At 39.7% G+C, this 27,444-nt stretch overlaps 1 protein-coding gene across 1 annotated transcript in view; it reads left to right on the forward strand.

Annotated features, from left to right (window-relative positions):
* The window catches only part of RAB3C (RAB3C, member RAS oncogene family), a 126,655-nt gene that overhangs the window by 92,426 nt on the left and 6,785 nt on the right, over positions 1-27,444 (forward strand). Inside the window, exon 4 of the mRNA XM_074569925.1 lies at positions 22,238-22,362. Within this exon, the coding sequence (XP_074426026.1) occupies positions 22,238-22,362 (125 nt within the window). The remainder of the gene's footprint in view (positions 1-22,237; positions 22,363-27,444) is intronic.

Genomic DNA, 27,444 nt, shown 5'->3' on the forward strand with positions numbered 1-27,444 from the left:
TCTTGTACTTTTTGGGTACTCTGGAAAACACACTGGAGAGCTAAGCAGTTTTATTAAGCTGCACCAGAGTCCCCATTTTTAGATTCCTCTTCACCTCAGATGAGGAAACTTTCACTCCTTAGTCAAGTCAGATACAATTGAACGCAAATAAAAATCTACTTTTGTTGGACCAAGTAATACAAATGGAATGAAGAGACAAGATTTTAGTTTTTCCTGAAGACTTAAAGGAGGAGATATGTGGCTGAAATCTTTTCTGTTTCCCCAGCTCTGTCACTTGGCCTAATAAAAGATATTACCTTCTTGGGCAGTCTCCCTGTATGCAGATGACATTCTCTAGGTGCCTTCTTGATACAGCCAGTTAGGAATTTTTTTCACGTGGAGTATTCTCTGCCTTACATTTTACTCTTCAGGGACAAAATCGTTTTCTGATGGAAAATGCTAGCTTTTATAACTAAGCTTCTTATGGTCCTTCAGAAAATTCAGACGGATTTAATCTTTCCTTCCAAAACAGATTTACTGCAAACTTATTCAAAGAATGGTCTTAATGCACAACCTAAATTAAGGACAAACGTATGTCTAAAGAGACACAAATGCCAGTTCAGTGGATAAGGAACTGTGAATCAATATGCATTTTTTACTGTAAAATGACCCTATACACTGAATCTTGTGTTTTATGTCAGCAGATATTCATCACAGAAAAACATGGATGGGTTAAAAGGATGAGATAAAACTGAACTTTGACTGAGACTAGACAGAATGGTTGTACTTTGTACCCAAATTCTTGGTGCAATGGTAGAACTTTGAGATGACTGACTTCAAAGCCTCTTGCCAAGGGATATCATAAAATACTGAGTTGTGATGGGTGTGGAGAGGAAAACAATGCCTTGACTAGTGTGTGTTGCTCACACTTCTGAGCAGTCCTCTGTAAGCCTGCATAACTTTCCATCCGTTTCTGATTTAGCAAAGATAATTCACCCAAAATTACTTTTACATACCCATTATGACAGACTTGAAGTTGGTGCCATATCTTTCTTCATCCTACTTAACACTTCTACCTCCCCCAGTTTCTCTATGTAGGAATGCCATAACCTAAACAAAAATAATTTTGGAAAAAGACCATATATGTAACATCAAAATACTAATTTCAAAATATTTTAGTCCTCCTCCAGATCTGTGTTATTTATGCATTTGTCTGTTCCCTAATTCTTTGCATAATTAGTAAAATCACTTATAGTGTCAAAAATGAAAATAAGGGAGGTCTGAGCAAATCCTTCATTTTTATACACAAATCAAAACCCAGAATTTGCAGCATTCACAGAGAATGCTACAAGTGTTAATTGTGATAGTCTAAAGACAGAAGTGGAGAGTCATCAGTATGCAAAGGTGTTAATTTTATTAAGCCACTCAGTGTATTTGAAAATTGCAGAGGCAGTTTTGGATTGCCTTGAATCACTCTAAATTCAAGCCACAGTAAGGCAGGATACAGATAGATACGTTTAAAATGCACAACATTGATACAAATATTTATAAAGGGTTGGCAAGCTAAAAAAAAAAAAAAAAAAAAAAGCATACTTTGTGTCTTACACAAACATTACATCAGAAGGACTTTCTCACACTATGTAACTTATTTGCTGTAAACAGTCCCAAAAGTATTCCAGCACTAAACAAGTCCCTGCAGGAAGGATTTTTTCGTGTTTCTCTCATTCCTATACCTATCTATGTGAGACAGCTGAAGAAGTCACTGATCAACTTCATGCTCTCTGGCTCTTTTATCATGGCAAGTTGTTCAGTCTCTCCTTCCTAACATCTTCAGATCAGGTTTCTTATGTGTATGGACTCAAAGATTTTTAAATAGCCTGTTCTACTAATCTACAATTATTTGCAAACTTCAGTGCTTTGGTTTTTTCATAGGAACTCCTTGGCTATGGGAGGGCAAAAAGCATCCCTATTATCTGTACTTATCAGAAAGCCTTGATTTACTTAGTGATCTACCCCAGCAGGCATTGTGTATGGCAGTGATTATTAGATTTAATGTGCAAAATTAGATGTTGAGCATGAAGAATAGTGTTAATTTCATCTAAAAGGCTGTGGTCTGGAAAACCTATTTTTAAATACTCTTTTTTTGAGGCCTAAATTTTTGTAAGTCTTATATGCTTTTTTCAGATAAAATTATTGTTGTTTGACTTGCATCTGCTACATATTAAATAAAGATTCTTTTTTTGTTATTTCCATCCGTCACTTACAACAATCTGGATGAAGACATGAAATGCACTCTGAGAAGATGCAAGGAGTTCTTTGTGCAGGGATTTCTTTGGGGAATAGACTGTTTCTATGAAGTTTGGGAACTGTGAGAAAAATTACTGTCTCCTATTTAATTTATACTGTGACCCCAGCTTTGAGCACTTTTTTTGTATGTAAGAAAACTGCATCAAAGATGTGTGTGATACTCTCCTACAAAAATGAACAAATAAATAAACCAACAAAAAAAACCCCAAAAGAACCTTGCCTACAAAACCCTAAATTTGGGTAATGACCTTGCACAAGAAGGAGTTTTTTAATATTCTCCTCAATCGTGTTATGCATGCAGCCAACATTTTGCTTGCTTATTTAGCTGTTGCAGCGTATTCAGCACCAGTTTTCATTAAGCAGCTTGCAATAACACTTGAGGTTTTTCCTGAGTGATTGTAGTTAATTTAGACTTCATTAGAGAAGATGAGTAGTACAGATTATCCCTTCTAATGTGCATGTTTTAAATTTATTAACATTAAATTTTAGCAGCCATGACTCTCTCCATTAATTTAGATTCCTTTACTCCTGCAGGAATTTTTCAATCATCTTCCATCCTGACTATCTAACATGGATCTGTCTATGTGTTCTCATTTTACTTTGTTTTTCAGAATGCTATTTTTACCGTTTCACAAAAATTGGAGGCATTGCTGCTGTTTTTTCACCAAATTAATTGTTGGTTTTCTTTCCCTCTTTGACTTGCGCCTCTTAGCCAGCTCCTATTCTATGATGATATTTTAGTTCTTGTACTATACTGAACTACTTGTGTTTACTACACAAACAGTTGCAGTAGCCTGAGATGACGTTTCCCTGCCTCACCTGTCTGTAATCCTCCATATTATTGCTGCTATACACAACTCAGCAGAACTAAACAGGTACCTGCACCTCAGCCAGCACACAGCCCAGAGCTGTAGTTCACCATAGGATAAGCTTATATGTTGCTGTCGATGTAAATATCTGCGAGACGTCACGTTTAGTCTGTTACACTAAAACACCCGCAGGACTGGCGGAGACACAACTGAGATCTCATGTGTCCGAATCCTCGAGCTTCTTAAAAAAGTTTCAAACTTTTTAACAGTCCAAATAAACTATGTCGACTAACTGGATCACAACTAAGAGGAAAACACTTATTGAGCTTTATAAAAAAGATTTTTTCAGAAATCTTGTACTTGATCTGAGTACAATTTTTCCTTCATAGCTTTTGTGCAAAACAAGTGTTATTCTCTTTGTACCTTGTAGAATACACATAAAATCCTTGAAAGAACAATAAACATCAAGAGTTTATATTGCATTGTTATTTTATTACCAAAGTTTCATAATGCTATGAATTGGGGGGGGGGGGGGACAGGGAGAGGTGGGGCGACAGGGAGGAGGATGGGGCAGTATTTCATGGTTCCTGTAAAGCACCCTGCATTGTTCTGTCATTGTAGCAATAATTAGAAGTAACTTTATATATAGATGCATCACTCTTTTAATATAGTTCTTGTTTTTTCCTCACTGCATGCAGTTAGATGATATTCAGTTTTTAGGAGTGCTGTTTCTCTGTGATGGAGAAATTTGCTATATTATTCAGATACATCTTTTTCATTTACAAACACTCATGCAGTGTCCTGTTTCCCTGAACACAGTAGAAGCAAACAGGAGTCAGAGGTCTTCATGTGTATCCTGTCCCTGTCCTTCATCTAGGTCTGGTTTTGGTTTCCTCACTTGGCTCTATTTTGGCCCCAAGAGTGAGACAGCTACAAGCCAATACTATACTGTAATCCCACGTGCTTTGCTCTAGCCTGCTGTTTGGCTTAGTCCTTGGGCTTTTCCTTCAGTGTTTGCAGCTCTCTGTTGTTGTCAAGTCTGAGGGACTATGTGGCATACCACTGTGTTAATCACTGTACGTGAATATAAAAAAATAAAGAATAAAAATCACCAACAAAAAAAGTATGAGTCAAGCATAAGCATAAGAAATAAAGATAATAAGGAAGCACAAGGAAGCATAAGGAATAAAGATACAAGGCAATGCATAGAAAAACAGGATACCAGTGAAACAGTGAGAATTAGTGTATTAACTTCATTCACAGCATCCCAGTTCACTACTCATTAAACAGAGACATCACTACACAAGTTGTTTTTCAGCAGAGATTTAAAGGGAGAGCACATCATGCTGCTTCCTACAAAGGACAGCTTGGGAGAATGTGTGATGATTACTATTGGAATAATGAAACATGTTGACCATCCAGGCTGGAGTTATCAGTAAGGCAGAGATGAGGTTTGGTGGCATCATGAAATACGGGAGACATGAAGGGGTTTGAACAGAAGTATTCCAACCAGAAGCAGTAATCAGGGAGTTCATCAAAAAAACACCAGTTTTCTTTCATTTGTTTTCTTTGGTACTAAAAGAATGAGCCAGATCATGTCAAGATCACCTCAAGATCAAATATGTGGACGTCTGACATTCAAATATCACACACTGTGCTTGAGAACCTCAGGAAGCACTGAAAACAAGAGGCTTACAATTCTGTTCTCATGGCTTGTGGGCAAGCTCAGAAAGAGGGATGTTTTAGTGTTTGCATCCTCCTAGTGTGTCTGTGAGAGGTCAAGCAGAGCACGGCTCTAACCGTTCTGTGACTATTCTAATTGGCAGTCCAAAAATAGACTCATAAATCCATATGGGTGCAACACCAACCTAGTTTAGTTCAACACCCAAATTCAAAGATCTGGACAGCATTACTCCAAATTTTAGATGTCCTTCCTCTGAAAATTGTTGTCATCAACTTTGAACTCTTACAGCACAAAATAGATTACTAAAAAGCCAAATCAAACCAAACCAAAACCTGCTAGGATGCTACAGTTAGAATCTGGCAGTGATTTATGTACCAATACTTCAGATTAAAAGCAAAAATACTTCTCTTCCTCTTGTTCTCTGTCTGAGAGTTAAAAGTTGTGTGTGTTTGTTTCTCTTTTGTCCTCTCTAATCCTCTCTAATCAAAGGTGCTAGACAGTGAGTCCTCAGGACCATCTCTGCCACCTTACTCCCTACTGTGGATTTATAGTCAGGATTAGAGCCCAGGTACCTGCTGCTTGGACAGGGCAGGCAACACTGACTGTTTTACCACAAATTCCTTAGCTAAAGATCTGCACACAATTAATGAGCATGCAGCATGCCTGAGGTGTAATTTTGGGGAAACCTGTTTGTGGCATCTTTCAGGGGTCAGGACAGAGGGCATTGTCCTCAGCTTCTTTCTGTCGCGCTTTAGTGGAGGGTCTCTCCCTTCCCCCAGCCTTTAGCATTTATACCTGCATTAAAAAGTATTATGTATTCTTTTTAAAGCCCTGAACAAAGGTGAGGGACAGAGGCATATAAAGAGATCAATTTTGCATTACCTACTGTTTCTCTGTGTGCGGGTTTTATAGCAGAACTCATTTATTTGATTGCGAGGTATGCTTAAAGTGGTTGGCCGGAAAGCTTTGAACTTCACTGAAGTACAAAAAGCAAGCTGTTCGTTTAATCAGCACATTTAATTCATCCTGCTTTGCATGCTGCGCCACACTGTCTTCTCTCCATATAAGGATTCTGTGGTATCTTCCTGCAGCACCCCTGCCTCTCTTCTGACAGCAGCCAAAGATGGCTTTGTGCATATTGCTTATATGTGCTATAGGCCCAACTCCTTTTCAGTGTGCAGTGTAGCAGCTACCTCCTTCTCATACGTCTCTTCTCTTCAGGTGAGTTGTTTATATTCAAGGGTTTGGCTTTTTTTCACACTGACTGAGAGCGTGTTCTTAATTTATCTTGCTTTTAAATATTTATCGCTGCTCTGCATGACTAAGTGGGAAGTGAATCAGCAAACTGAGTTTTGGTTATATTAAGGATTTATATCATTTATAGGTGTCTTCTGCCTTTAGGCGTTTCTTTTTGTTTAATACTGGGTATTCATCAGATTTCTCTTTAAGCAGCCATTGTTTAGAATCCAATGAGGGCTTTCTAATGCTATGCAAAAATTTTAGAAAAACCGTCAAGGTAAAATTGAGGAGAGGGAGGAAATATTTTCTAATTTAGTAATTATATTATATTAACAAAAATATAGCATATTTGTTCTGGGCTTTAGTAAGATTAGGGCTGTTTGTTTTTTCTCTCAGACTTGCTCACTCACGCATGATATATAAATATGTAACATGCAATTTACGACATTAATAGGACCTTTTGTGTGACTTCTGGTGGTCTCTCTTTTATCTGATTTACCTTCTTATTCTAAACCATTTAAGAACAGTGTGGTACTTCAGCCTTCAGAGATTATCTGCCACAAACGTTAGAAAGGTACTTGATTATCCCTTAGCATATGTTCATGCGTTCCCCCTTTACGTAACTGGACTGGTTTCAGATAACTCATAATTTCTTTCTCAGTCACATCCTCTCTTACATTTTAAGTCTTTCCCCTGCCAGATGTCCAAAAGGTAGAAGTTAAAATTTGTTTATGAAATTCAGCATTGCTGTGACAAATGGGAATACAGAATATAGATTTAAGCCTTGCTGCCCACATTCTCTTCTCTGCTTCTGTGTGGAAGAGTGAAGGTGTTGATGCTTACCTGGAGGTCATGGGATCACCATGGGAAGAACTAGGTCCATGGGACAAGTCTTTCTCTGGAAGGTCTCTGCACGTTCCCCAGGGGCTCTGTGGCCCTCAGAAAAGAGAGTAGTTCAGTTGCATTGCAGTTCATTCCTCTTCCCCTCCCAAACCTTCCACATCTGTGCTTCAAGTTGGCCTTGGGTTGCATACATTCCTTAGTATGGCCTGTGTGAGAGGTAGTTGTCGTGTGTGTCTTTGAACACAAGCCCTGATGAGACTGAGCAACCTCATTGAAATTTCGTCTGGTTTGGGTATTTTTTTCTGTTAATAGAGTATCATTGACCTTCTGTTTACTACTTGATGGGTCCCACTGGCTGTTACCCAATCTGCAAATCCACAATCCATAGTACAAAAACCTATCTACAGGGGACACCTCTTGTCTGTGAGCAAGCCTATCAGTAAATTCCTGGTGTTAGATAACAATCTGGAGGTAACCTTTTGTCTGTCTTAGGCAAATCTTGAAAAGGAAGATCAACACTCAGACCACAGTAAAACGTGTCAGAGCTGGGAACCAACACTTAAATTCCTTTTGTGACTCTGACCTGCAGATCCCATGCCTATAGGTTTAAATGAGCTCAGAGCAGCGCACATTGCTAAGAAGACAATGAGGGCTAGCTGAAGTTCTGAGGTATGAAGGTTTTACACCTGGAAATTTCTTGCTCTAGTCACATCAGAGGCTGAAAAAGACATGTATAAATGAAGCCAGGTTTGATGTAACCTCCCATTCAGCTGTGAACAGCAGAGACCTCACTTTCAAATGCTGCTATGCAGAATTTAATTTCAGTGCAATCCAGGAATTTTCCTAGATGAAGACAGCCGTGGCCTCTCTTTGTTGTGGGACTTGGTGGTTAATAACATCAGGCTTTTCAGGTACATCGCTCCTCCCTTTTGTCTTTCTTAGCTCTGCTGATAGCATAGGGAAACACATGGTTATGCCCCAAATACATTCACAGTCCAATGTGGCACCATTCACAGACAAATAGTCCAATGACGAATTCTTCTCCCCGTGGACTTTCTAGTAGGCCTTTCTGAGCTACATCCAGCAGCGGTGAGTGAGGCTGTTAGTAGCACTTGGGCTTCTGGTTCCCTGCGTATACAAGCCGTAGCATTGCTTTTGCTTTCTGTTGTCAGGAGTTTTAACAACTAAATTTGAATTTCACCTTTTTGAGAAAATAATGAATGCTGAGATTCTGCATAGCAAATTGAAGCTTCAGAAACAGGGAATAGAGCCACCGCATCTTGAATAGTGCTCACAGACTTGATACAGCGGAACTAAACACAAGGGAAGAAATGAGGTTTGGTAAACTCGGTATGTTCTGTTTCTTTTTCTTATCTTTTGGGTTTTTTTTCCATGAGATCTGTTTTGTGGCAGTTGGGTTAGTTCTTGGGTTTGCAAAAAAAAAGAGAGAGCTCTCCGTCTCTTTGAATACGTGTGATTACATTAGAGTGTGGACATAAATATTTAAATGGTTCATACGGAGCTAATTGCTGCAGCATTTAGGATCCTCACAAGGAATTCTTACTGATTGTGAGTGATCCACAGAATCCCATTTTCCTTAATTAAGTCAGAGTCCCTAACAGCACCTGATCTGTGGAAAATACAGGTCCCTGCACCACTGTCCATCTGTCTCCAGGCTGGGGGTTCTACACGTCTGTAATGATGAGGCAAAGGCAAATCTGAGCTTGCATGTTGGTCCATGGTCAGGATGATATCTGTAGGATTTCTACATCACAGAGGAGTGTCACATTGGCATTTCTTGTCTGCTCAGCCTAGGAAATGTGCCTAGGCACCCTCAGAGTGCTTCATGTCCACCCATCAGGTTTTTTTCCACTTCCCTGGGCATGCTTAGTTGTTTAGACTGAAACCATATGAAGGCATATGAGGAGAATAATGCTCTGTCCACAGCAGAAATGACAGACAAGAGGCTGCCTTCTCCCTCTGAGAAAGAGATCAGATGGTGGAGACTGAAGGAAAGAGGGAGAGGAAGCTGGATGGCAGGAGATGGTGCCATCTTGCCCCAGACTGTAACCCGTCTGCAGTTCTGCAATGCACACAGTGGTGTACTCGGCTGTCCTCATAGCCTGCCGCAAGCCAAGTCCTGTGTTTTTCCTTCTTGAGTTACAGGTAGTGAACATGCCTTAGGGGATCAGCCTTGGCTAGAAATGTTTCATAACAACAAAGCTTTTATAAGTTCATTAGCTAAACTCTCTCCCGGGTGTTAGAGCTCTGCAGAAATCTTTCTCTGGTGTGAGGTAAGTCTGCTTGGATGTTTGCTAGTTTATATCTGTAAAGTGGAGGTATATGGAGAATCTTCACCTGATACTGTTATTCTGTAGGCAGTCTTGTAGTCTGTTAGTGAGTTCTGTAATCCTGGAGACCTTGACGACATTCAAAGCTGTGGGTGAGACTCTTCAGAATCAAGTTAGCTGATATATTGCAGACACCCATATCCAAATTAAACACATGAGGATCCCTTCTAGTCAATGGCAAGAAAAAGACACTTTTCGTTCATTGCTCATCTCATTCTAAAGTAGTTGTCTAGAATAGACCAGATGAATTGCACGCAGAAAGACCTCTGCCAGCCCATCTGTGTCTGAGCTGTGGAGAGTTGTGGCTCTTAACCTGTCTGGCCCTGCCAAGAGAAATCTCTGAGAAGGGATGTGGTTAGAGAGGCAAAAGTTTTACTGCTTTATTTTGATTTGCTATAGGATCAGAGTTGGCGGTGCATGATAGTTTATTACATTCTAGTGCAAAATACAGTTTTGATGATATAGTTACATCCACACTGGAAACACTTTCTGGTAAAGCACAGTCATTTCCTCTACTCCATGGCTTGTAAAGGCCTGCTGTCCAACTGATTCATTCACACTTACTTGTTTGCAATTTTAGGCTTTCATTTCTGGAACACTGCATAGGAAATGTTTTATTCTCTTGATTTTCCAGTACATTACTTCACTATACCACACTGGGGATACAGAACAATTTCACTGATGAACTTCTGATTTTGTGATACTTTCCCTTCTAAGCTTTCCATCCAAAGATTACTGTCTACCCAAACATCTTAATGCACACACTTATGTACTGCAAGAGGGGTCTCTACCTGCTGAAAACAGTGACGAAGTGTCAATAAGACAATATTAAACACTTATTTTTTATTACCGGAGAGAAATTGTAACCTTAAAAATGTGTTAGCTAACATGGTTTAAATAATGTGCTTTAAAGTGCTCATAGGCAGAGTGAGATAAACTTTAATTTATGAAAGTTCAACATAAACCCTAGGAGAGGTTAGGCCGTTTCATATTGGAATGCCACTCTGTTCTGTTTTCAGAAGTGTTAGAAAGTTTTAAATCTAATCTCCAAATTTTTTAATAAAAGTTGTATTCATGCCTGCATATATTGCTGACAGCTTCCACCATACTCAGGATTTCCTTTTAGCTCTGGCTTCTGGGATCAGCGACAAGCACTATAGCTTTGTTTTAAGAATTGTGATGGAGAAGAAAATTCAAACATATAATAGCTAGGGCTTAAAAGGCAAATATATATACTTATATATACATAATTATATATAAACACAGTCTTTTGATTTGTCAATCAGGTAGCAGCACTACTGACATTCTAAATGAATATGCAACCCTTTAATTCTTTTACAATGTTTTTTCTGGCTTTATTTTTAGTCCTAGAAATAAAATATAAAGTCTAATGCCTCCTGTCATCCTCTGTGAGTCAGCAGAAATAAACCCGCAGTTTACTTGCTTGCAGGATGAGTCAGCAAGACAATCCTGCCACCCTGTGCCAGGTAGGATACAGACAGTGAAATGGCTTTTACTGTGTCTTTGGCTCCTGGCAGCCCTCACAAATAGAATTTTGATCAGCAGTACCCCAAAAGCAAAGCGTGACCAGACTAATTCAAAATTTACCTTCAGGGCCTCAAAGAAAAAAAAGGTACATATATATATATATAACTCATACTCATCTGATTAACCAGTATCAGTTAATGGTGGGATTAAGGTAGCTGCCATTTTGCCTGACCAGTAGAAGCTCAAGTGTTAAGTTGAAAACTAGGCCACATGTATTCTTACTCAAAATTTCAGACTTCAAATCTCTTGTGCTTGCAAGTGTGCAGCCACATAGGCAGATTACTTTCAAAGAGGTATTGGTGCAAGGACACAATGGTGGAATCACATTTTTATGCCTAGGGTTCAAGTACAGCTCTGAATATTTCCTTTGGTCTGCTTCTAGAAGATAAACAGATAAGCAACTTCAAAGACCAAATGGTGATAGGATTTATACCAGTTCTGGTATAAAAGGTACTATTACAGAAGTAACACATCCTTGATGTTTTAGTTAAACAAAGCTGTCTATCTTATCAACAAGAAGTAAAATGACTCACGTGATAGCCCTGACACATGGCTTTTAAGCTGGATGAATCCTTAACAAGGATAATCCATGATAATTTATCACAGGTGGCTTCAATGACCTAGTAAGCTTTTTCAATGATTAAAATTAGGTCTGATTGTTTTAACCCCTTCGTTAAAACATGAACACAGGCATTTCAGAACACAATTTATGTGCATATAAGGCTGACTTCTTTACGAGAGTTTGTGCAAATGACAAAAATAACCCAAAATTATCTAACAAGATCATATATAAGAGAAGCAACAGCAGAATTCATTTAAACTTGAAAAATGAAAGCTAAAACAATAGAGGAAATAAAATCCAAACCAGTGAATTTGAGAAGTGAGTGAAACTTGGAAGGCATTCCTGTCAGAACAGGCAGAAAGGGATTAATAGCCACAAATATGCAAAGAACTTCATAAAGAGATATGACAGTAAAAAGTCAGGGTTAATGCAGAGAATTTTTTTAAGAGGAGTTCCATAAAACAGGGAGATCTTGTTGACAGATACTTGCCATATATATTGCAAATATGAATCTGGATTTGCTATTTAAAAGAGAAAAAAGAAAAACAAACAGCTCTGTGTGACCCAGCTAAATTATAGCAACAGAACTATCAATATTGTTACCAACAAAAAGAACTTGACTTTGCCTGTAAAAACTTTGCTACTTCCAAAATGCCATTGCTGTGCAGGTGCTCTGTGGGGCTGAATGCTAGAGGCTAATAGATAACCCCAGAAGTGCAAGAGGGGCTCTTCATCAGAGTAGTATAGTCCAGGGTTAAGGGACCATTGCTCGTGCAGTGAAGAGGGGCATATTAGATACGAGCCTGTAGGACCAAAAGGACTCACTCAGCATCAGTATTGCCTGCTCAACTATCCTTTCTTTTTTTTTTTTTTTTAATTTATCAAAAGCACACCACTGTAAGAAAGAAAAACAACAAATGTGAGGACACTTACATATGTGCCTGTATCTGTTTCCTCATATATATATATATATGAATGCAACATGGCAAGCAAAAAATACATTTTTAAGTGACAGCAAATTGCTCATTTACTTAAAAGTGTAATATACTCAAACAGATGCTGTTGTTACTTTAGTAAATTACTTCAGTACTCCCTTATTTCGCAGCTATGTTTTTCAAATACCAGAGTTAGGATCAGCTGTATTGATTAGGGTCATTACTCAGAGTTCCAGCGACAGTCTGTGCAATCAACATAAATTGGTGATTAATAGGATCATTTATTTGGAAGCATCTGGAACATGAAACCATGGGGACAGTCAACGATGTGCAAGTGCAGACTGTATTTTGCCTATTATTGTTTCTATGAATGTTATTTTCCTGTAAATACTTTTTTCCATCTCCTTTCAAATCCTAATTTTTGATGGTTGTGTGCACTGTGCATGTGTAGCTGTAGCTTTGAAGGATGATAATTTAATGGTGGCTTTCTCAGTGGGGAGAAAATTAAAATATACAGCCTTTTGTCTGTGTGGTGAGTTGCTAAATCACTTCCCACAGTATCACACAGCTTGCAGCATTATACATGACATAAAAACTCTTCATTAACATGTGTTGTTACTGTGTCCCACTGTGAAAAATGTGTTATATTAGTTGGTCTGCTCATAAGTAAACCTTGTTGTAGGAGTGGATTTTTTACTACTGTGAATAAGAATTAAATATTGAAATGTATTTTTTATTGTTTTATCATGACACAAAATGAAAGGAAATAGGTTGGAAGTTCTCTCTGCCGTTAATGTCTAAGACAGTATTTGTTGTCTCTTCTCTACTGTCTGTGTAAACATCTGTTCAACTTTTCTAAACAAAAAGCCTGGAAAAGAAGTATATACTACACATCAGAGAAGGAACGAAATACGGTAGACTTTGACAGGGAATTTACTTTTATTAAGTCTTTTATTAATTCTGCACACCTTCAGCCAAAGTCCACCTTGCCCAGGAGCTTCCATACGGTACTCTGTTGCCTGCCTCCATGACAAAAAAGCCTCCAGGGTGTGCAGTGTCAGGGTGACATACTGTGTGTCGGGACCTTACTCTGCCTAAGGCTGGTCTTAGACTTACTGCCAGCTGTTTAAGTGCCAGCTGCAGTGCGCTGGCTGTGCAGGTGCAGGAAGACGTCTCACCTGGGGGGCTTTTCTTCTCAAGAGATGGCCATCGGAGCTCAGGCATGGGAGGTTCTGGGGAGGGTGGATACAGAGTTACAGTATTAACTTAGAGCACAGTCTTTTTTTTCCTTGGTGGTTTTGTGTGGGTTTTTTTTAATATTTTAAATGTTGTAAGTGCATAATTGGACTCCTGCTACAGTGGTATTGGAAAGTAGTTTCAAGGTGTATTTGACAGCTGGGAAGAAAGCAGGACGCAGACGTTGTGCCAAAGATGCAAAAATTAAGGACATCTGCAGTCTGATTAATACAAATTAAGTATGCCCTGCAGGCTTCTAGTCCTTCATTGTAACTCCAACTGAAGGGGCATACATAAGAATTACAGTTTGAATGTCTTTTGCCTACAATATATTCATTTAATACCACATACCATTATCCAGTGGATTTGCATTTTAGTGTCAGAAAATAATCTTCTGACAACAACAGACATTTGGTACTCTTATTTGAAACAACACTGTACAGAAAAGGCACCAAAGCTAATTCATGGACTATTAAGAAAACTATATTATATTAAAAATGAAATGTAATTCAATAAAGTACTCAGCAGAGGATTCTGGATGGGAAGACACTTCCGTGTGCAAGGTAAGAACAGATAGAAATGGTTGATTAGAAAGAAAGAAAATTCTGATTGATGAATGTCTGTGATGGCTGCCTCCCATTTTAGGTACCATACAGAATTACGTAGTTACCAATGCCATGTCAGTTCTTATTCCATTGTGTTAAATGCAGACCCAGGGCACTCCCAAGAGGGGACATTACTGAGCCAGCATATACTTCCTCATTACAATTATGGTAATAGGTTATCACTAAGATATTTACATAAGAAGTAATGTCATAAACACACAGAGAATATCAGCTCTTACATCTTTAGCTGTTCTCTTCTTTTTTTTTTTCCTTCTTTTTTTTTGCTTACTAAATGTCTTGCAAAATGCTATGCCGTATTTCCTTGCATATTGTTATAAAAATGCATATATTAAAGATTAGCTCAGTTTTACCTTCCAAAATAATTGGATTCATTTTGATTATCTTTATAACCTGTCAAAACTGAAATGTGGCATGTGGCTATCTAAAAAGAAGTTATGGTCTCAGATGCTTGTGGTGGAGTCTTATGTTAAGGTAGCTTCTGTGTTTTGTTCACTGTAAAATTTAAATTTATTTTCCTCAAAGTAGACACAATTCCTACCAGAACCCCGAAAATGTGTGATGCTCTGGGTAGTGTTCATTTTGGCTACCCGCCTGGCTGAAAATGAACCAGAAATTTATTAGTGTCACACCTGTCATGCAGCTTCTGCATCGTCAATTTATCTTCCTCCAAGGGAAGGTTAAACATGTAGCCTTTCATTGCATGGTGTGCACTCTTTGGCTCTGCGCAAGGAAGATAAGGCCTGCCAGAAGGAAGTGGTGGGTCTTTGGTATTCTTCTGGTTTCTTCAATATCAGCTTATTTCACAATCATAAGGCATTTTTCAATTCATTTGCCCTTCAATCCAGACAGAAAACATAATATCATATAAACAATAACTGACACATCAAATACAGTCAGTCCTGGACAATATTAATATATCCCGGTCTGTTGCAAGAGTAAAGGGGTTGGTATATCCCATTTTTGCTATTGCATCCACTTCTCCCCAGATCCTTTTCCCATGCTGCTTTGTGATACTGAGGATGGAAGAAATTTATTTTGTTCATTTTTTACCCTTCCTTGCCCCCCTTCATCCATGTTCAATGCTCCTGTGTTGTGGGACATCTTAGTCTATTCTCTATCATGTTAATAAGCACTTGCAGTGAGCAGGTGCTGGTACCATTACTGAAAATAAGCATCCCAAATTGAGTATATGTCCTCTGTTCTGAATGGAAGTGGAGATGCTAGCACGTCCACTAGATTTAAATCCTTGATGAGAAGGATCAAGGTGCAATTTCCCCATTCCTGTCACAGGTTCATCTACCTCAGCTTTCTATTTTGATAATTATTCCCTTTGTTGATTGCTTTTCTTGGTTTTCACTAATTGCTTCAATAATTATAAAGGGGACCATGAAAGCAAGAGGTAAAAGAATTTGTGTTTGCCATAATCATTGAGCTTTTATGGCCCTAAGTTGGAGCATGACAGAATGATTAAATGAGTAGCAATAGTTTGAGTTTAAAAGTTGCATATATCCAAATCTTCCTTGTCAGTAAGGGAGGAAAGATCCTGAGCTGTTTCTCAAAGCTTGGGGATGTGCATGCCACAGCTGCTCCTCAGTTCAAGTAAAGTCTGATAAACGTCAGGATCTTGTTTTTGTTATTACTAATTGTTTCTAGTATATTCTTATGATGCCAGTAACCATGGCCAAAAAAACCTAGTATTCAAGTATTCCAGGGCTCTTCTGTCTTGTGTTTGCCCCGAGTGCTTCAATTTTTTAACCTCGGCACTGTCTTCAAAATCCCAATCAGAAAGTTGGGTTTTTGATTGGTAAGTTTATACATTTTGGATGGCAGTGGATTGTTTACAGAAGAACTGATGGAAAGCCTGAGGCCACCTCCCTCCCAGCCCTCCATGTGGCAGGGTCTGAGGCCCAAGTGCAGAGCAGCTGGTATAGAGACAGCTTCCAAATGGCCATCAAGATTGAGCACTGCAATCATTTAACACGCTGGATAGAATAATCCTATATAGGCCCCATCTCTATTGTATCCCCAAGATGAGTGGGCTAGAGAGATGAGATGGGAAAACTCCGAGATATAGGGGCATTCCTAAGGACCCTATCAGGATTACTGGTTTAGGGGACATAAAGGAGGGCATAGGGAAAGGAATGGACCATATGGTACACACCGAAGTATAGAAGATACTTGGTAGTGTGAGGAAGACCTCAGAGTCGCTCTGTGGAAAAGATGGCTTGAATGGGGAGAGTGCCAGAGCTCCTGACAGACAAGGAAGGTGGTAAAGGGCTCCTGACACAATCCTGTTGCCTGAAAAGATGGGAATGGCAGTCCCCAGTCTGTGTCAGGGGTTGGAGAGAGCTATGCCATACCTTCCCACATCATAGGATGACGACTAGGGGAAAGGGGGAAAGATACCCTCCATTGACTCAATTACAAAAGGAAAATTATGTCTCCAGAAAATACTGGAAAGCAAGCCTTCCTGGTCAGAGGTAGCCAGGCATTTCTGTTTGGCATGCTCACTTGCAAATAAAGGGAGGAAGTTCAACTGGGGGCATTGGATGCTTTTGGACACAACTCCAAACTCATAGCTGCTTCTCTGACACTCCCTCTCACCAAGTATTTAAATAAACTGAGAAAGTTTTAGAATAGATTACCTGAACTCCACCCCAAATCCCGTCACTACACTGCGACCCCTAATAGTTCAGGTAATGGGTGTTGAAGGCACCATGCTGGAGACAGATGTGGGAGAATTTTAGGGATCAATCAGTGAACTAAACATATCTTCAAAAAATAAGGTTTTGGTAGAGGTTTTGTTAATTTGGTTTTGGTTGGGTTTTGTTTCTTTGGGTTTTTTTAATTTGTTTTCTTGGCAAGATGATGCACTCCAGTTAATTGCATACTCCTTTCTGAAACCAGAACAGCAGAAGTACAACATGTTCCCTGAACTTGCTGGAATAAACACTACACATGGCCCCTCTGGAGCATTTCCATTAGGGTGCTTCTCTGCTGTCAGTGCATGTGACTTACTACATAATTCATCTAAAAAGCCCATAGAAACTAGCCCTCTAGGGTTGGCAGAAATCCTCAGAGGGCTCTAGGTCCAAACAATAGTGAGCAGATTGCGGCTGTGTCTAGAAGTTCATATTCCTGATATATTTACTGTATGGGCATACCTTTATCAAATATATTTCTTTGCTATCCTTGCCGTCTATGGGTGCAAATATACTAGAGACTGTTCCAGGTGAGATTAGTGTTTGTTCGGGACATATATGAGTTAGTAAAGTGATCCTCAGGAGATATATTCAATGCGAACCCTAAGGTATGCCAATCAGTGGGTGCAACCTGAAATGTATTGAGAACAACAAACGGCAAGTGTGGCTTCTGCAGCAGTTTTTCTCCAGGGTGCAACGCAGTGTTACCTAGTCATAGCCAAGTCTGAACACTTAGGGGAAAATATATCACACTGGATGTGACAGCTCGAGAGAGCTCCATGCCCCAGGTCCAACCGGTAGTGAGGCTGAAGATGTATTCCCAGCAGGCAACTGCACACAACACACACATTTAACATATATATATACACATATATACATGGCCAGCCACACAGATCTCAGACAGGCACACGGAACACTCCCACAAAGAGCACCAGCAGCCTCATCCTGCTCCCCTCCCTGGCAGTACAGCATGGAGGTCCACTAGTGAGAATATACATATGTCTGTAGACAGCGTGGGTCCCTCCATCAGCTGGGCTTAGACACTCAGTCTGCCCCCTGATCACAGTCTCCCCAGTTGCTGGCACGTGGGGAGCCTCCTCGAAGCGTTGACCTGCGGTGACAGGTTTCACGCCTGGACAGTGGTGCTGAGACTCTCCTGGGACAGCCCTGGGAGGGGCCTGGATGTGGTGTCCCTTCTACTGAGTCCTTTATTTGGGTTTTCACCTACCTTTGTGTCCCTGTGCTTCTCTGGGTTTGTGGACGTGGGCCTGCAATAGGCCTGAAAGCAGGCAGGGCCAGGATATGATCTGGGCTTTCAGGCCTGCCATCGTCCCCACTCCATCATGCTGTGCAGTACTCCTTGTAAACTGCCCACACGAGCACACAGACACCCCACATTGCTGTCTGGGCAATTATTTGAGGCTCTTGCGTGTTCAGAGGTGCAGGGTCACACTGCTGCACGAAGTTAGTCTCCTGCTTCTTTGAAAGTTTTGTTGTTTCATGGTTGGTTTCAGTCTTCCTGCTAGAACCAAGTTCTTTATAAAGCTGATTCTTTTATGGACCTCAAGCCAAGTCTTACCTGAGGATAGATGTAGCCCTTTAAGCTGGTACCTGGTCTTTTCAGAAAAGATAATGTCCTGCAACATAGACCTTTTACTTACTGCTTCCTCTCTGTCACGAAGGTGCATTTGACTATGCTTGATCACAACCAGAACTGACATTTAATTTTTTTGGCAGGTTTGGAGGGTGGTAGTGTATAATAGTGTCTTTGGTCTTTATAATGGTGCGTTCACCATTTTAAGCATTGTAATATTCTCTTTGAAACCTGTGTGCTCATGAGAGGTGAGGTAACAGTGGATAGCTTTGCCTAGGCAACACTGATTTTATTCTCTCCTTCAGTAAATGACAGTGTTAGAAGTGTCACTAGTACAGAATCTCGTTATACTCTATTGAACTAAAAAGCAATCTTTTCTTAAGAATATTTGGGGAACTAACAAGTATTACAAAGTATTTCCTAGGGGCAGAACTAAGTAGCATGGTAATACTGAAGCAGTGTGCATACGGACATATGCCAGTATGAACTATTTAACTTTGCCTTTCCTTCAGGGTTCATGTCAAACAAAGTAGGATTTTTGTGTTTGAGACACAAAACTGTGTTTTGAACATTTTTTTCACATAGTATTTTATTCCATCAAACAAAGGAAAAAAGCTTCCATATTGTCCTTGACAGGCTTCTGTCATGATAGTCCAAAACTCTTTTGGAGATTTATTGATGTAACTTTACAGTACTTTGAACCAGTATTGGAAAATACAGCACTATTTTAAGATGAGCAGAGAGCATTGCTTTAGTTTGCATTCAGCAAGTGGTGTTTTCTGACAAGGAATATGGCAGAATTGCAGTGCAGGGAGATCAAGTCTTGTGTTGATCACTGAAAGTAATGGATCATTGAGCTACTGCCCCTCTGGTGTCTATACATTATAAAAATTCAAGCATGTTCAGATTGGCTGCCTACGATACAACTAGAATGCGAAAGATTTACAGGGTAAATTACTATTGACGTACACCATGTCACTGAGACTGAAAAAGAATTGCTGTATTCAGCTTACTGCAAACATCAGCTTTGCCTTTTCATGTCTTCAGTCTTCCTGAGGCTAAAGTTCTTTACAAGGACAATGGTTTGAGTTTTGGATTAATCAGAAGCCTCAGTCATTTGAAAGGTCATATATGCAAGGAACAGCAAAATCTCTTTTTTAAATTATCTGTGTGTTGTCTTTCATGGAGAATTGTGGGAAGCAAAATCTATAGAAGCCATTAGTGGAAATGTATGTCTAAAAGAACATAACAGCGATAAGCCTATTATATTCTTTGAATCCAAGCTCCTACTGATGTGGGGTTGGGTGGGGATACATTTGACTGATTTTCACTGTCATTCAGTTGTATTTTTGCAGTACAGAGTCTTTTGCAAAACATACGGAATTGTCATCAAGGACAAGATCATTTCTCTTGTTGCTTAAAAAATTCTGTATAACTGGAAGATGAGATATAAGCAAACCAGATAAAAAAGTCTAAGAATAAAGTAAGTTGCTTTGGTAATGAGAAGCATTTGAATGTACAGGCTCATAGTTCATAGAATGAAAAATCACATCTGCCTGCAGTAATACGAAGGAGGTTATATTTTTAAGCAAAGAAACTCACGTAAGGATCTGAAGCAAAAGTCTGCAAAACAAGGCTGAATGAATTCTCTTTACACTGGTGTGATGATATTTCTCCAGGTTGTACTTCTTCATTCATCAATTTCTTATATTTCATATTTTTACTGTATATTTTGGTTTTGAAACATCTTCAGTTTCCTGCTGCCGTAAGGCGAACAAATTGACCCCCGACTCATAACTGTTCAAAGCTAAGCTCTTTTGGAGTCCTTAATGCACTAACATCCCCTGACGTTTGAACTACTAGTATTTGCAAAGTTGCTATGGTGACCGATGTATTTCTGGTTAAAAAAAATAATATAATATTTCTATTTTGCTTAACCACAAATTCCAGAAGATCTCAGCATGGTTCCAAAAGAATATTTCTGCCAAAATGAATGCACAGTGCCCTTATTTTCTGAGCAATTGTATATTCAGTAAAATGTAAGAGTACAGGGAAGACTGACCTCTGCTTTGGTCACAGTACCTTCTAATCGCCTACTCAAATTACTAAAAACAGATTTAAAATAGCACAGTGTCCATTTCCTGAAGGAAAGATCCAGGCAGGCCCAAGGGAACAATCTGTAGCGTGAAATGCCTGGGGCGTGTTTCAGCTTCCTCTGGGTCATTCTGATGAAGTAAAACAACCCGAAAGGCAGTGTGATCCTTCCCTTTAAATGCCTCTGCCCAGCACTGCAAACCCGTCACACATGGCTTAAAGGTGCTCTGACTCATGCAGGGGAGTCTGGGCCTGTGGGCAATGGCATTGGACCCAGGGTTACAAAGATAGCTGTAGCAGTTTTTGCACATGTCCATCCCTCTGGTCTTGCGATAAGCAAAGCCAGCTGGGGAGATTGGATCCATTTTCTGTCTTCCAATAGATATGGTTGTCAGACTACATCATGATCTTCTTCGTGCATGAACCATTTTGCAGACAGGGATCTGAATATGTAGAGGTAATGGCTGTGATATGAGAAGGGGTCACTAGAGAACTTAGCAGCCACACAAACCAGCTTGCAAAACAATTAGGCAACAGATTTTTGAAGCTATTTCACCTTTTCTCGCAGAGACCTAGGGTCCTGATACACAAGAGGATTCCCTTCCAGGGCACCCTCTCCTAAATGTGTAGTTGAACAGGTTAGTTTCTATTCCAGTGCGGTTTTCCTAAGCTCTACATCTTTTTCTCTGTCCATTGATCACATGGGGACAGAAGAGATATTAATATCCTGCCAAGCACTTGAGTCAGAGCCTAAAGCCAGACACAGTCACAAGTCCAAGGCAAAGGGTAAGTGCTTCGAGTAAGCTTGCTGCACCCTGCGTTACCTTCAAAGGCAGATACTGGTCTCAGTTAGAGAGTGGTAACTATCAGCATCACTCCTGGCTGAGCCTGGAGCTGGGATGTGGAGCTTTCCATCCCACGGAGTAAGTGTAAGTATCACCAGAGTTGCTGGTGGAAGTCAGCAACCGAGAGGCGCTACGAATGTGCTCCCAAGTTGTTCATTACCTGCATCACATTCAAATTGCGGAAGAGAGCTTTGTAGGGTAAGCTGTTTTACCATTAGCACTAAAGGTCCCATGGTGTTTCAAGGCCTCACATACTCCAGTTCAGCTGTAGTCATGGTTAGGGCTTGTATAATTTAAATGGAAGGTAAAGTAAAGTTCACACTCAGCCTCTGTCCGTGGCTTAATGTACAATGTAAATGTTGCTGTCATACCAGTAGGTCAAAGACCTATAGTGGAACATGCTGGACAGAAACAACAGAAGGAAAACAGAATGAGTTTGGACTTTTGCTGATAAATTTAGATACTGATTTTAAAAGGTGAAAGATAAGAAATAAATACGCTGTTGATTTTATTTCAAAGCTCTGGTTTTAGATGATAAGGTTTGCATTAAAAATGTGAAAATAATTTTTTTTAATTGTGTGGGAGAAAGTGTCACCACTTCTTTCTAAAAATACAGGAAGAGTGTTGATGGCAGGAGAAAATATTGAAAGACTGTCTTGTTTTAACAAGCAAAAGTAAAACCTGTGTTGATATTATTCCTGTAATAATAATTCCTGACAGATAATCCTTAGTTTATTTGAAATCCAGAATTAAACAGAATCATGTTACCCTAGATGTCAAAATCAGTATTGTCTTTTTTGTCTTGTTACAATTCTGCTTGAAATTGGTTTAAGGGGAGTTGCTTTGCTTTGACTTCTCTCTCTCTTTCTGTCTCTCTTTTAAGGTCAACTCAAATCAAAACATACTCTTGGGATAATGCCCAGGTTATTTTGGTCGGTAACAAATGTGACATGGAGGATGAACGGGTAATCTTCACTGAGAGAGGCAAACATTTAGCGGAGCAACTTGGTAAGAAAAGAAATGACAAAAGCTTTATGATTGCTTGCGAGAATGCACAAAGTAATGTTATTAATTGCTACAGTACTGGTAATGAAGCATTTGTGATACATTCTCTGTAAAGGAATAGTCATGTCTTTTGTTTCTGCCGGCTGAGGTCTGAACTGTCCTTGTTGATATCGCTAATAGTGTAATATCATTAGAATGGACATGTGTCCAGGGATGACCTTATGCAGAGCTGTGACTTGTCTGCCATCTAAAAGTGTCCACAAGGCCAGTGCTGGCTCAGAGGCTGGCTTAGACTAAAGACATATCCGATAAAACATTCCTTATGCTGCTCCTTAGATAGGAAGTACATCATGGCCTTTGTGATAAGCAACAAGATTAGGCATGTGTCTCTATATATACAATGTTTAGATAGCCATAGCTATAGGCAGATACATCCTAGTCAGGGAAAAATTAAAAAAAACCAACCAACCAAACACACCAACAAACCAACAAAAAACTGAGGAGAGAAGAGAATGAAGAAATAATGTACTCGAAATGTGAACTAGACCTTTTTGCAAGTTGAGAACATTTGGGTTATGATTTCCAGTACCAATAATTCAATACAGAAAGATGCCAATATCCAACTCCCACTGCCAACAGTCCACCTACTGCACATTTACACAGGTGTAAATAACATGAACCTCAGTTTCATAGAGTCTCCCTCTGGGAGGCAAATGTTTTCCAAACAGAAAATTACAGAGCTGTGAACATCTCTGTTCTTTTTGTTTATGCCCAGCAGTGATATCCTTTCATAGCATGAAATGTTTTTGAGGTGACACTGGCCAGACTCTAATGGAAAATCTCCAGAGCATCATCAGAATACGACTACCTGGCCTGTTTTTCAGTTCACATTTGCTGATCTCTGGAGAGCATGCTCAGCAGTGTGCGAATCAAACCCTGATATCATTGGGCATTAATTTCTGTGCTGTACTGGGCATGGGTTTGTTATTATTTTCAAAAGGTAAAGGCTCAGTCTGGTGAATGTGTCTGACTAAGATGTCCTTGTCACTATTCCTATCTAGGTGTTTAGGGCAGACAGTGTTACAAGAGTAACTGCATGGGAAACAGAGGGAGGTGGTGGCAGTTCACAGTATGCCACCTGTGCTGGGTCTAATCTCATGCGGGTGGTTCTTAATTTATGTATCTTCATAGCTCACTGACCTTATTATTTTTAAACAATTTTTCTAGTTGTACAGTTGCTTGTCCTGGTAATTAGTTTAATAAGAATAACACATCATAGAATCATAGAATCTTCATGGTTGGAAAGGACCTTCGAGATCATCGAGTGCAACCCAACAACCTACAGTCTCTGCCACTAGAGCATGCCGTGAAGTGCCACATCTAGACGTTTCTTAAACACCTCTAGGGATGGTGACTCAACCACCTCCCTGGGCAGGCTGTTCCAGTGCCTGACCACTCTTTCAGTAAAGTAATTCTTCCTAATATCTAATCTAAACCTCCCCTGCCACAACTTCAGACTGTTTCCTCTGGTCCTGTCATTATCTGGTCCTGTCATATCTTCCTATCACATTTGTCTAAATAAGCATTACGTATGTGTAAAAGCACAACTCAAAAGTATACATTAAAAATTATCATAAATTAGTCCTTGAAAGGTGACAGGAACAATTTAACACCAGGTTAGGTCCAGAAAAAATGCCAACAGCTGTGAAGAACTGAGTCTCTAAAACTCTTTACAACAAAACCAAAATGGTTATCATTGCACCTGGTTTAACAGAGGGTGTTTTTCTTTGCAGAAATACCTGTCACATTTTTTGTATTCCTCTAGTCTATTCTTCTGTCTGTAAGCATTTCTAATATTTATTCATTTTAATAGGAGCTAGGAATGTGTATTCAGTGGAGAAAGAGATCAAAAAAAATGTAATTGTCTAATTTTACCCCAAATTTAGACCAGGCACTAAAATGCCTGGCAATAAACATAAATTTGCAGCGTTGAGTTTGAAGATTTTTTTTTTAAGTCGCATAACTAATCTGAATTTCTATTCCTCAAACTATTTTCCTGTAGAAAGACTAATGCAGTGAGTTGACAAGGAATCCCCAAGGTCATGAATTTAGCAAGACAAGAAGGAACTTTGCATGTTGTACAGTCAAGAATCCTCAGCTGTAATAACCAATGCTTGCAAAAAAAAAAAAAAAAAAGAGAGATAGATATCAAAACTCATGTTTCAGGCTTTAAAGCAAACTCCTGCTATTTAGAATTCAATCTTTATGGAAGCGGATTATCCTCTGTTCCCATCTTTATCTGCTCTGGGGTTTTCCTTTCTCAGATATATGTCCTGTGGCTATCTCAAGGGCAGATTATTGTATTGGATAAATTGTGGCTCTGATCCAGTATGTCATTTACTGTACCCAGACTGCACACACAAATGTTTATATGTTTTCTGTACAGCTGCAATTATTTCTTAAATCTGCTCAGAGGTTGTGGGAGGTGGTGTCAGGAAAAGCAGAACGAGTTTCCCTGAATTGTAGTAAGTACTCTGGCCATATTGGCCAGTTTGAAGGGCACAAATTGTGTCAAACACTTGGGACTGTCTTTTCTGTCTCTGCCAATGAGTTGATAACATCTCTTGCGGGCAAGTTTTAAAAATAACAATATAGATTTTTGTGTCCAGCAAGACATCTTAAGACTGTGGGCCCTTTGAATGCCATGGTCTGCAACATCAATTAAAGCCACAATTACAAGCAAGCAAAACATATGAGTGCCGTACAAAGAACATGTTGTGAAACACTCTGTTCTCAAGTGTGGTTTTATTCTCAGCCCTGGTTTATTTGAAGTCATTGAGAAAATGACTTCAAATAAACGTACATTTTGGGCCAAGTTTTCAAAAGGTCAAAAAGAGCACTGGGCATGTAAACACCCGGGAAACATGGTGTCCTGTTGAGAACAGTGTTATCGGAAAATTGTGTCTCACTTGTGGCTGCTGACCTCTTTGAAAAGTGTGGCTCTCAGCTTTATTAACAAGGTGTAATCAATCATTTCTTTAAATCTCAGTGCTGGCTTATTTCTCAAGTGTAACTCAATTTTAAGTTCAGATTGACCAGCAATAGGTCTCATTACCTGAGAAGGTCTGGCTAAACTAGTCAAGTATCCTGTGGCAGTTCCAGGTACGTCTCTCATAACACTAACAGAAGTTCACAAAGGAGAGAAGGAATGGTTAAGAAAACCAGATCTGACCTTAAAGGGAAATTAAAAAAATGTTTATGATGACAGGATTTGTCTCATTTCCATTTTAGATTTTTTTTAAGTTTTTTTGTTAGTGACATAGGGCATGACGCTGATGATACTATCCCAGATCATAGGTGCAAGGAGCATACTACCTTACCTATCGTAATGGCCAGAGGTAGGTGCCTTGTGAAAGGTATAAAAGGGCAAACAAACAGTGATGCTTTCCCAGACTGTAGCAAATTATGTTTGTGGGTCTCATGAACCAAAGGCAGTATTTTTATATTTGATAGTCCTTTCATTATTGTTTTGCATGGACTTGTCCAGTGATGTCTTTGAAATCATATAGAATCTTACCATCCACAACATCCTTCAAATACTCACAGTTTATCTGAGTTACCTGCTTCTGATTTGAATTGGATGCTTGCTAGTTTTTTCTGATGTTTCTTCACTGTTATATGCTGAGAAACGGTGAACATCTGTTTGCAGTTACCTGCTCTGCAACACTGTTGGTTTCAGAGACCTCAATCATACCCTTCTTTTTTCTCCAGGCTGAAATTCTCAGACTATTTCACTGATCCAGAAACAAAAACCGTCTCACACCTTAGCCATTCCTTTTCACCCTATTCGGTACTTTTTGTAAGTGGTACATCCTTTATTCAGAAATTAGTTCATGGTTGTTTAACATATTAGCATCATTAAGAGAGCAATGTTAGAATGAAGTAAAACCAGACAGGATTAAATAAATTCAGCTGAGTCACGTAATTTTACCTCACTGAGACACCATACTGAGAAAATATAGTAATGTGACACACCAGCCAGTAGCGAGAACCAATTAACATAATGTTAATATTGACATGGGAATCACAACAAACACATTTAAACACGTTTATTCATTAGTCACTACAAAAAAGGGTGTGGAACATAATGCTTATGCTATTTTGTCTCTTCATGAATGTTTGTTGGTTAAAGCTCTGGGAAACGGAGCTGTTGTATCATAGAAATATTGGCTGGAAGGGACCTCTGGTGATCATCTAGTGTGATATCCTGCTAAAATCTACCTCTGGCTCTATGTTCTGCCCAGCAGTTTTCAGGGCAGTGCCCTTCCCATCAGATTTTTGGTGCCTCCATGTTTCTTACATTCTGACACCCAGGGTCACCTGTGGCTGGGGACATCCAGCACATCTAAGCGCGCTGTGGGTTGCACTCACCTGCTTTCTAAATGTATCCTGGTGCACCGTCTCTCCCAGAAGCCACCAACCAATGTCAGAAAACGGAATGAATCAGGACCTTTCTGGGTGAGCTCTCACAGTCCCTTCTGGAAGGGCCGACAGAAGCCAGCCCTCACGCTGCATTCAGGGCGCCTGCAAAGGGAGCTGAATGCCACATGCTTCAGCATCAGCAGGGCCCAGGGCTTCAGTACACCTCCACAGTCTGTCACTCACAGAGGTAGTCATTTTACTCCTCAGCTTTTAACACATACCTTATTTTGTATGCTTGGGCGTGGTTTTCCCCTCTCCACCCTGTCTCTTCTTATCTCTTCTGGGCCATTTCTTCCTTCAAGTCTTTATTTTCAGCTTTTTCTTTCTTTCCTTCTCTAGATTCCCAGTGCCTTGAAAATAAATTCCACCAAAAACGAGAAGAAAATTTCTCACTTCAAACCAAAATCAGCCTGCCTTGTCTATTTTGTTTTCATTTTGTTCTTGGCTCAGGCACATATGTGCATAATGGTCATGCTGGGGAGGTGCCAGAGAGACAATTCAGGGGTGATTAGATTTCTTCAAATTAAACCCATTTAGCGCCCTGGCACACCTGAAAGCAGAGCGTTTGTCAGTGTCCTGTGCTTATACAGGGTGCAACTGGGC

The sequence above is a fragment of the Larus michahellis genome, chromosome Z, assembly GCF_964199755.1.
Source record: "Larus michahellis chromosome Z, bLarMic1.1, whole genome shotgun sequence".
Classification (NCBI taxonomy): Eukaryota; Metazoa; Chordata; class Aves; order Charadriiformes; family Laridae; genus Larus; species Larus michahellis.